Source organism: Erpetoichthys calabaricus, chromosome 7 (genome assembly GCF_900747795.2).
Source record: "Erpetoichthys calabaricus chromosome 7, fErpCal1.3, whole genome shotgun sequence".
Lineage (NCBI taxonomy): Eukaryota > Metazoa > Chordata > Cladistia > Polypteriformes > Polypteridae > Erpetoichthys > Erpetoichthys calabaricus.
Window position 1 is genome coordinate 129403282 of NC_041400.2, and position 12062 is coordinate 129415343.

The 12062-nt window shown below is 41.4% G+C and overlaps 1 protein-coding gene across 6 annotated transcripts in view; it reads right to left on the bottom strand.

Moving 5' to 3' along the window:
* LOC114654677 (septin-11) overlaps positions 1-12062 on the bottom strand; it is a 148927-nt gene that overhangs the window by 13172 nt on the left and 123693 nt on the right. For all 6 annotated transcript variants that reach the window (XR_007935396.1, XM_028805371.2, XM_028805370.2 and 3 more), the window contains exons 7-9: positions 10349-10517; positions 3830-3962; positions 349-527 (exon numbers count right to left, since the gene is read on the bottom strand). Coding sequence is in view for 5 of the 6 variants with exons in the window: in XM_028805371.2 (XP_028661204.1) it covers positions 349-527; positions 3830-3962; positions 10349-10517 (481 nt within the window). In the remaining variant the exon portion in view is untranslated. The remainder of the gene's footprint in view (positions 1-348; positions 528-3829; positions 3963-10348; positions 10518-12062) is intronic.

The following is a 12062-nucleotide window of genomic DNA, read 5'->3' on the forward strand; positions in this document are numbered from 1 at the left end:
CCTCTAATGCTTTCTGTGATGGGAATTTTCCTAAAAATAGAAAAAAGAACATATGGAGAGAACAACCCCTGCCTTCTGTTTTTTACTGCACTCCTTTTTATAACAAACCTAATTACTCACAATTATTCCTATATAAACAAAACCCGCTGAACTCTTCTACTTTTGAAAATTATTTTTCAGACACCTGTAATACATAAATGCATAATTACCAAATACAAGCGTATAATTTAAAACAAACAGAATGCTTATTCCCATCAAAGGAAAGCCGCTAACATACTGGTAAAAAGGAAAGGTAAAATCATGTGACATCTGGAAACAGAAAAACTGTCATATAAAACAAATACTCACTTCTTCTTGTCTTTGTCCTTCTTAGTAGGCTGTGATCCAGCTTGCTGGGCCTGTGACTGAAGAAGTGCTTTTTTCTTATTGAAAGCAGAAACTTCCTCCTCAATCTCCTTTTTCTTTTCTTCTAATTTCTTCTTCTCATCTTGGTGAGTTTTTTTTAGTCGATCAAACTTCTCATGTAGCTGAGGAAGCAATTTTCAAAAAAAAAAAAGCAGCAATGTAAAAGGGACCACAGAGAGGTGGATTGTCTTTTACAAGAGTGCTCTTTATGCCCCATCAACACAATTCAGGCGCTCAAGTTCACTACGCTCTCAGGCTCCAACAGCAGTTAGCACAAGGTGCTAACACTCCTGCCAATTTTGCTTCTTCCTGTCAGTCTTCTCTTTTCTTTATGTCAGTAGCTAGGAACAAAAAGCTCTAACATAACCCACTTTTAATCCTCCTTTCCCAGAGCAAAAGCTTTTGGAAACAGTCTTACACCAACACATTACAGCATTCCTTTGTGGTAGAGATTCAATCTATTATTAAGCAAAACATGCACTACATAAAATAAGAAGATGAGAAAATGGGGAACTTCCAAAAAGGTCTGCAGACTCAATATATGGAATAAGTTAGTAACACACAATAGACTAATTACTTCAGGCTAGGCAACCATTGCTAACTTTGACACTAAAAGTAGCCAATTTATAACACACATCTTTGGGATATGGGACAAAATCTGAAATACAAGAAGGAAAAGACAAACACAGACGCAGGAAGAAATCTAACATGAAAGTTTGGAGATATGGAGGTGTCAGTGCCTGTACCATCTACTACTGTATCATCACACTGTCCTGCTAGAAGAGTCCATTTTTCTTGTATATGGTGATTTTCAAGATAAACAAATTTTCTGTAACTCTGATTTTAATTTTTATGTACTGCTATAGTGGATTCATACAGCATGTCTTCTGATTTAGTAAGTTTTCAGAGCAGAAGTGACTTTATCAAAAAAGCATGTTAAAATAACTGGAATCTTGTTTTCATATATGATTTTGAGTGATTACTAAAATATGTCAAACAAACAACAAATAATAATGTAAATTAATGTATAGCAAAAAATAGGTCTAAACCAATTAATAAATAACTATTAAATGCAAGCTATCAAGTTTATAACACAATGTTTGTTAATTCACAGATGTTGCAGGTTGAGTACCCTAATATGAAATGCTGCAAAATACGAAATTTTGAGCTCCAACAAAACAGCACATCAAGTTTAAAATTTCACACTGGGGTCTCTTTATTAAAACTGCTTGAATTCAAGAATGTGAAAATATGCATATGCCAAAAAGTGGATGTGAATAACATATGAGCAGATTCAAAAAGGATTTATTCTGTCAGAGCAGGAGGGTGGTTGGGGGAGCCCCACTGCCTGAATCAAGAGACAATGTGACTTGGTCATCAGCAGTTGACATAGACAGTGAAAGTGACACCTGATTGGTAGATTCTGTTCTCTCAAGTTTCAGTGAGGTTTGTGTTTGGTGTTTGCTTCATACTGACAATCCTGCACCTCCTCGTCACCCATTTATCGGTAAACCCCATAAACAAAAGATGTTTGTTGATCCTGATTATCTGAAATATTTATACTTTGTTGATGAAAGTCTGGTGGAGAAAACAGTTGCTGAAACAAACAGCTATGCCAAACAGTGTCGGAAAAGTCATAGCAAACCATTTGCTTGTCACAATTGCTGGCAGCCTGATGACATGTAGGTGTTTTTTTAGTCTCCGGATACTGCAGAGCATAGTGAATGAACCAATCCAGAGATGGTACTGGTCCACAAACTGGTTGTTGTAGGGATGTGGGATGTAGGGATGTGGGATGTGTATCAGGTGATTATGAAAAATATGCAGAAGGTTTAAGTTCCTGATAGGGACACAAGTAATGATAAAAGTATCATGGGTTATAAAGAGAAGATGGTCACAGATACAGTTCATCAAAGCCATCAGTCAAAGCAAAGCAAGCCCTGGGTACATCTGGAACTCAATACTTTATACCAGTGTGGGATGGCAAGTACAGTCAAACAGAGCATTGCTACATTATCTGTGCTGTCTCAGGTGGTATCTTTGCTCGACCAAGGATGGACAGTTTCTATACCTTGCCTGAATTGCTTAAGATTTTATTAAAAAAAATAAAATAAATAATATAGCATTGCACGACTGAATCGCCTCAATATGCCTGGTGTCTCTGCCTGCATGGTGCAGTAGTTGTGTGACAGAAAGGCCAAATGACTGCGATCAAGTGGAAGGACAAGACAGGTGTCTGCTTCCTAAGCACTGTTCACAATGCACCCACTGTCAATGTTCTTGTCATTGAAATTCTACCCTGCCATGCGCAAGCAACAAAAATATTACAAATAAATCTTTTGACATCTGCTGGAACAGTGTGTTGGTGACTGTTTTAAAACATCACATGAAGCACGTGAGCTAAAGCTGCATCAGTACAGGAGTGGATATTGTTGACATTTGAGTATTTACATGCATCTGTTATGTCTTTTATTGTTGAAATAAAAATTCATCTGTTGTAGATCGCTTCTCGGGGGGGGGGGGGGGGGATTTTGGGGAGGTAAACATAATGCTAAGGAGGTTACCACACGAAGTTTAACAAAACAGCACTAAACCTAAAAATTCATCGGCATGCAAAAAAAATAGAAACAAGACTGAACTTTGGCCATTAGAAGCTTCCAAAGAACCTCACAACAAGAAAAAAAGAAAACCAACTCTGCATCATAAGATTGAAGATATCATTCAAAATGCAATAATCCAACAAATAGTGAAGCATTAGGGGAAGTAAATACTGAGGATGATTTTGACTTCTACAGTAGACAGCAAACAGCCTGGGATCAAGTATAGTCAGATGTGCATTTTGGCAATATTTCAGGCAGCTGTAGTAGCAATATTGTGATGTTAACATAGTGCAATGAAATTCTTACTTGCAAGTGCGAACAACACAAAACACATTGTCACTCACCTCTGCCAAGATACACAAGAATGTAATAAAATATATAATGTCAAATATTAGTTGATAACTTTTAGAAATTATTTAGTTAATGGCAGGAAGCCAGTGATGACAGTACTATCATGGTATAATGTATCTTTATTGCTGCATTTGGCAAGTCAGGACCCTAAAAGCTACATTTAGAACTTCTTATAGGTTACTTGGAATATTATGAAGACTGGATTATATTAATCAAGATGAAAGGTAAAAAGGTATAAAAGTTTTAATGAGATCAACAAATTGTGGAACATTCTGCTCTTCCATTACATGACCAAGCTTTAAGAGTGCCTTTGTGATGAACCCAACAAGACCCATTTTATAATGCTATCTAGTAGCTGATGAATTAATTACTATTGTATACATACTGAAAATGATGAGAAAATAATAAACAGTGTGTTCTACAAATACATACTGTATGGAGATTTTCATGTTCTTTTCATTTGTTTCTTTTACCTCTTTTTCTGCTTCTTTCAGTTCAGTTTCTTTTTCTTTTACCCTCATTACAAACATCTGCCTCATCTCCTCTTCTTTCTTTTGGAGCTCACCCAAGAATTCATTCCTCTTGGCTTCATATGTCTCCTGCAGACTGGAGGAAGAAAGAAAGAGCACACAAATCCATTAAAATATTCTAGCCAAGCTTTGTGGCATATAGTAAAAATTTTTGATAGTATCCAAAAGAGGCAATTAATTCCTGTGATAGGAAAGTGTTTAGATCAATTTAAAGAAGGCAGAGACACAAGTATTTAGGGGCACTGAACATGTCACATGCATAAATAACAAACACTGGTTAAAATAAGGATTCACCAGGGAAAGAAAAAATGTTTGAGGGAAGAGAGACAGTGGCCTCGCATTGATCACTTTCTGCGAAAAGCGTCAAATCAGTCGAGTGAAGCGCAGCAGCTGGATGCAAACCATAGCTTGCAGTGCATCAACACCACTGTCATGGAGGATGTAAACTCAAGCACAGAATTAATGGTGGAACAAACATCATTGGTGGATTCCACCCAAACTCCCAGACCTGCAGTCGAGCAGAAACTTCCAGGGCACAGGTTGCGTGTGAAGTGGCCCGGTGCTGGGGAGAAAAAGCTGTGGAAGACAGTGAATTCTGACCTGACCCTGATCCTCGAGCATCTTCGAGGCACAGTGGATAAAAAGTTGGAGAGAATGGGAGACATTATTTATCAGTATGGGGCAGAACGCTTCGGAATACAAGAACCAAAAGGCACTAAGCAGGCCCCAACCCCACCAGTTTCCAGGAGGCAACAGGAAATTAAGCATCTCGCTCAAGAAAGGAGACGACTTAAACTTAGGAAGAAGGCCTCTGGAGTGGAAAAGGAGGGCATAAGCACTCTCCAATCTGACATTAAAATCCATCTGGCATCCCTCCGTAGAGCACAGAATCTACGGAAACGAAGAAGGAAGAAAGAACAAACAAGATGTCAGTTCTACAAAGATCCCTTCAAATTCCTAAAGACTCTCTTCACCAAGGAAAAAAGTGGAGTTCTAAAAACAACAAAGAACGACCTGGAGGAGCACTTGAGAACAACACACTCTGATCCAAGGCGCTATGAACACCTGGCCATCCCCTCAGACATTCCACCAATCGACCCGCCAGTACATCAATTTAAGATTGGCCCTCCAACATGGAAAGAGGTGCAGAAGACAGTCCATCGGGAGAGAACAGCATCAGCCCCTGGGCCAAATGGAATCCCGTACAAAGTGTACAAGAATGCACCAGAAGTTTGTAGGTTTCTTTGGAGGCTCACGAGAACAGTATGGCAGAAGAGAACCATGCCCAAAGTATGGCATAGGGCAGGTGGAGTCTTGATCCCAAAGGAAAAGGACGCAATGAACATCAGCCAGTTCCGTCCAATCTCCCTGCTTAATGTGGAGGGTAAAGTCTTCTTCAGTGTCATTGCACGGAGGATGGCCAAGTATCTGCGCAGAAAATGAGTACATTGACACATCTGTACAGAAGGTGGGGATATCGGGCTTCTCTGGGTGTCTAGAACATGCTAGCATGGTCTGGCACCAGATCCAAATGGCAAAGCTGGAGAAAACAGACCTACATGTAATCTTTTTGGACCTCACTAATGCCTTTGGCTCTGTGCCAAATGAGCTCCTTTGGTCTGTGTTCAGCTTCTTCAGCATCCCAGACACCACTGTAACTTTGGTTAAAGCCTACTTTCAGGACTTGCAGTTCTGCTTTTCAACTCCGGAATTTACAACTTCCTGGCAGTGCTTGGAGGTAGGCATCATGGCTGGATGCACACTCTCTCCCTTGGCGTTTACCATGGCAATGGAGATCATCATTCGAGCCTCAAAATGGGTCGTAGGGGCGCAACGAGTTAGCTCTTGTCCGTGCCTCCCTCCCCTCAGAGCCTACATGGATGACATTACCACCCTAACTACCACCGTCCCATGTGCCAAGAGATTACTCAGAAAACTGGAGGAGAATATCAGTTTGGCCCGGATGAAGGTAAAGCCATCTAAGTCGTGCAGCATCTCAGTGGTGAAGGGAGTGCTTGCTGACCAGAGGTTCTTCATCGGAGAGGAGCCAATCTCCACAGTATCAGAACAGCCTGTAAAGAGCCTCGGATGTACGAACGTTTCCATGCTCAAATTGCGATGTATAAAACCTAAACTTGGTGTAAAGCCACACACTTTTCCACAGTACCTCATACCCTGGCATACGCGATTTCTCCGCTCGGTTTTGCAGACTGGCGGCACCCAGCGTCAAAGCAGTGCTACTGTTCCTGTGTGGTCACCCTTTTTTCTTAGATCCACATTCCTGACGCGGCTTTATAAATACACTGAAACTAACTGCATATTGTTTATTAGTGTAATGCATCTGATTGTAATTAACCTGCAGCAATATAATGGTCCAGGGAATAGCCATAGTATTCCAAATACCATAACTGCTTTAGTGTTTAACTCTCACTTCATCTTCTTCTTCTTTCAGCTGCTCCCGTTAAGGGTTGCCACAGCAGATCATCTTTTTCCATATTACTCTCACTGCACCACTCGGAGTATTTATATCACTGTATCTGAGTGGGGAATCACAGCAGCAGCTGATCGGAAAGAGAATTATCGGTATACAGTATGAAGCAGATGCTGCGTCAGCCACGGCAAAACGTTTCAGAGACTTTCCTGTACGGACTTCGCGGTTTAGAAAAAATTTCATCTCAAGAACTATAAACGCACTCAATCAGTCCATCAAGTGCTCCTTGTAGAACTGTTTGAACTTATAAGTACAATTACCTCACTGTAAACTTGCACTACAGTTATAATATTGCGCAACCTGCGCCACTTTATAAAGCGCGTATTTACATATGATGACAATATCATTTTTAAGATGAAATGCAGCAAAATATATTTATTATATTATACAGATAAAACTTTAACTTCATTTAAATAATCTGTATTGTTAATAATTAAACATGTGAGGACACAGTGCCGCAGAGCTAGCTAGTTCATGGATTGTTCCTGCATTGCGTTGTATTCTTGCTGGTGCTGATGCGACACTGGAAGGATAGACGGATAGAATAATTAAAACATGTACTACAAAGATATTTCAATGTTCCTTAAAAGTTTTGAAGAATCGGCGTTCTAAGCTTACAGATGGCTTCATGTCTATTATAGAGCTGATTGTGTGGCGATTGGGTATTTGGAGAAAGAAAAGTAAGGACAGGAATTGGAGGTTAGTACGTTTGAAAGAGACAGTACTTCTGTAATAAATTATTTCATCGAAGGTCGCGCATGGCCTAGCAAGCCTCTTGCGTGAGACATGAACAAGCACTGTGCCACCGTGTTCCCATGTTTAATAACATGCTTTAACTCCTATCATCATGAAAAAGATATCACATATACATCTCAGTATTTTATGTATTCAGAGAGCTATAATATCACAAATGTAATGGATTCTGTGTCCTTTCGGAGAAAAAGAAAGGCAGTTTAAGAAGCAGGTAGTGATTCACACACATAGAAGATCAAATACAGAACAAAGCATTTAACGTGCTACTTTAGTTACAATGGGATTTGAGAAACTAGTAAATTAAACGATTTTAAGATGAAGTTTATGATGTTCTACTTTAATGGCAAAATAAACTACATGATTAAAGTAGAGATTTCGAGATTAAAGTTGACATTTTGTGCTTTTTTCCCACTGTGTGCCTATTGTTTTGTCTGTACCCTAATAAGCTTTCATATGACCCTGAGACGGTGGGCTACAACTCGACTTTTCACGGGGACTTTGATATGTGATTTCTTTTTTATTTTGGGCACTGTGCGACTTTGTGAACTTGAGCTTTTGAGTTTCTCTGACACACTGTCACTTGATCAACTTCCTTTTGTTGATTATACCACTGTTCAAACCAACAAATAGTACGTTTTTCCTTTGCCTCCATTTGGTATTCGCTGAAATTCTTATATTTTCCCCTGTGCTTTTCCCATTGTCTTTTCACAGAAGGCTGAGCTTAAGGGCTATTTATATTGATTTGCATATTCAAAGAGGCGTAATTCTGGGAGGAGTTGGGGCGGGACAGAAGGCGCGTGCACGTGCGTTACTTTTCACGCTGATCGGGATTTATGTAGCGGAAGAATGTGGAAGTTTGGGTACGTAAAAATTCCTGCATCTGGATTTTTCTGTGCGTACACACATTCCCGCTTTTGTGCTTACACCATGTTATAGTGTGAGTTCTATACACGGCGTTATGCATGAGGCCCTTGGTGCTTCCAGTTTGGTCTCCTACCCCAGGCATTGTGGCCCCTTTCAGTTTATGAGGTCCCCATCTCAATAGTAGAGAAGCTGGAAAGAGGAGTCACAGCCTACATTAAAAAGTGGCTCGGAGTTCCGAGGAGCCTCACCACCGTAGGCCTCTATGGAAACGGTGTCCTCAAGCTGCCCCTCACCAGCCTCACAGAGGAGTACAAGTGCACTAAAACACAACTGCAGATGACATTGAATGATTCTCAGGACAAAGTGTTGAGGAGCAGTGCACCAACCTTGGCTACTGAAAATGGAGACCAGCAACAGCGGTGAAGGAGGCAATATCAGCTCTCAGATATGCAGACATCGTGGGGAATGTTCAGCATGGAAGAGGAGGCCTTGGCCTTACAACTAGCCGCCCAGCCTGGAATAAAGCCACTGCTCAAGCACAGAGGAGGGTGGTGGTGGAGGAAGTACGTCGTCAGGAGGAGGCTGCAAGGTGGGCCAAGGCAGTCTCCCTTGGCAAACAGGGGCAGTGGACATGGTGGGACAGTGTCGAAAGGAGGAAGCTTACCTGGAACGATGTGTGGCGAGGAGTCTGAGCTTTACCATCAGAACCACTTATGACGTCTTGCCAACACCAACCAATCTCCATCAGTGGATTGGTGAAGATCCAGGGTGTGCACTTTGCTCCAGGCCAGCCTCCCTCCGGCATATACTAACAGGGTGTAAGACCAGCCTCACCCAAGGGCGATACACTTGGCGGCACAACCAGGTCCTAAAGAGCCTTACGTCCACAATGGAGGAAAAATGATCTCTCATTAATGCCCTTTCACCACCAATATCTAATCACCCATGGACTACAGCCTTTGTCCAAGAAGGTGCTACAGTTACCAGGAGCAACTCCACACCATCGGAGAGAGGCCAGCTGTGATTAGCACGCGACTGGAAACTGCTGGTAGATATTGGCCAACAGTTGGTGTTTCCTCCGGAGAATGCCACTACTACCTTGAGACCTGACATAGTGCTCTGGTCCCCTTACATTATCGAGCTCACCGTACCCTGGGAAGATTCCGTGGATGAGGCATACGAGCAGAAATATCTACGCTATGCTGAGTTAGCTGCTGAAGCGCAACATCGCGGCTGGACCATGGAAGTTCGCCCAGTGGAAGTTGGATGCAGAGGGTTTGTGGCAACATCTAAAATCAAACTGCTGAGAGATATGGGAATTAGGGGCCAGAGCCAGCGTGCAGCCATCAAAGCTGCATCAGAGGCAGAGGAGAGAAGTAGCCAGTGGCTTTGGATGAAGAGGAATGCCCCCTGCTGGGCCCCCAAGTAACAAGCTTAGGCTGCCATATATAGGTTCATGAGATGTCAGTCATTTGACACCAAAGCGACTCTCATGACTAATTGGGCATGGGACGCAAGCTTAGGACTGATCACCCTATAGCTGGCCGCCTCTGGTGAGGGTGTATAGTGTGAAAGGCCGAAACACCCCATGAGCCAGAGGAACACTACTGATGATGTGTCCCAATATTTTACAAACTTCTCTAAGTCTACCATTCACCGACAAGCGTAACTGAACCTGTTGTACGTGCTTGCACAAGGATAGTAACATCTCATTCTGTGTTTCGTAATGAGTGCTTCATGAATATTTCAGCAACGCACAATTTAATAAAGAACATATAATCGTTCTTTAGTCTTGCAATGCCACTCCACATGCATGAAAACTCAGCGTATCTAAAATACTAGTATTTCAATTGCAGTGCCAAAATGATTTGATTCGCAGGCAGAATGTAGTGAAAGGCTAATCATTTTCATCTTCCACTTTTATGGTTGGCTTATGTTTGCACCACTATGCAGACATACATTAACAGCAACAATTAGAACTGGGCAGGTTTTCCTACATGGATAAAATGACAAAGGAATGTAAATAAAAAGTAAGACATTTATTGTACAATAATGTGTATCTGGAGGTTACCTTAAAATAATATGTACTTGATTATTGTCCTTTAATTTTTCTAACTTACTGATCCTTAAATTTACAGAATAGATTTTTTTTCTCTATGACAATCAGAAAATCCATACAACTTACTGTATATGTAATAATGGTGTTTAGGAATGTGCAGTGCTGACAAGCTTTGCCACTTCATTGGCTGAGTGACTGTGTTTCAACTTTTACTTTGATGTGACACTAAACACAATAAATACACAAATTCATTAACAAAAACTCAGTGTACTCAGTTTACTTTGACTGGCCATACCTGAAAGGTTTACTATCTGGATCAGTGTCCTTGAAGCCCATCTCCTCCAATTTGCAGCGTCGGTATAGTTCATAGTGCCGAGAATGGGTTTGTTCACGCAGATCTTCCATATTAACTCTGATCAGCATCTCTCTCAATTTCACAAAATCACAGTGATTTTCATTCTCCACTGCAGTGTTAGGAAAAGTCAAATATTTAATATTTTGAAAAATCATATCTCCTTATAAAGTATATAAAATACAGCTTTACATAGGTTTCAAAATAGTTTTATTTTTAACACTGAGCCATATCCTGTTTGTCTGAGCTAAAAATACATAAAAATGTATGCAGGAAGCTGTAAACGGAACACCTATATAAAACTTCCATAATAGGATGCTGGGCCACCACAAATAATCAAAATGCCGTTAATGCATCTTAGCATAGATTCTATGAATGCGGATAGAATTTCAACACTGTTCTTCCATGACAAACTCCATTATTTGCTGTTTAGCGATTGTAAATTTCCAGTGTTTGAGATATTATTAGGAAGAACACATACGGTGCATCTGGAAAGTATTCACAGCACATCACTTTTTCCACATTTTGTTATGTTACATTTTTTTCCTCAGAATTCTACACACAACATCCCATAATGACAACTTGAAAAAAGTTTACTTGAGGTTTTTGCAAATTTATTAAAAATAAAAAAACTGAGAAATCCCATGTACATAAGTATTCACAGCCTTTGCTCAATACTTTGTCGATGCACCTTTGGCAGCAATTACAGCCTCAAGTCTTGTTGAATATGATGCCACCAGCTTGGCACACCTATCCTTGGCCAGTTTCGCCCATTCCTCTTTGCAGCACCTCTCAAGCTCCATCAGGTTGGATGGGAAGCATAGGTGCACAGCCATTTTAAGATCTCTCCAGAGATGTTCAATCGGATTCAAGTCTGGGCTCTGGCTGGGCCACTCAAGGACATTCACAGAGTTGTCCTGAAGCCACTCCTTTGATTTCTTGGCTGTGTGCTTAGGGTCGTTGTCCTACTGAAAGATGAACCGTCGCCCCAGTCTGAGGTCAAGAGCGCTCTGGAGCAGGTTTTCATACAGGATGTCTCTGTACATTGCTGCAGTCATCTTTCCCTTTATCCTGACTAGTCTCCCAGTTCCTGCCACTGAAAAACATCCCCACAGCATTATGCTGCCACCACCATACTTCACTGTAGGGATGGTATTGGCCTGGTGATGAGTGGTGCCTGGTTTCCTCCAAACGTGACGCCTGGCATTCACACCAAAGAGTTCAATCTTTGTCTCATCAGACCAGAGAATTTTCTTTCTCATGGTCTGAGAGTCCTTCAGGTGCCTTTTGGCAAACTCCAGGCGGGGTGCCATGTGCCTTTTACTAAGGAGTGGCTTCCGGCTGGCCACTCTACCATACAGGCCTGATTGGTGGATTGCTGCAGAGATGGTTGTCCTTCTGGAAGGTTCTCCTCTCTCCACAGAGGACCTCTGGAGCTCTGACAGAGTGACCATCGGGTTCTTGGTCACCTCCCTTACTAAGGTCCTTCTCCCCCGATTGCTCAGTTTAGATGGCCGGCCAGCTCTAGAAATAGTCCTTATGATTTCGAACTTCTTCCACTTACGGATGATGGAGGCCACTGTGCTCATTGGGACCTTCAAAGCAGCAGAAATTTTTCTGTAACCTTCCCCAGATTTGTGCCTCGAGACAATCCTGT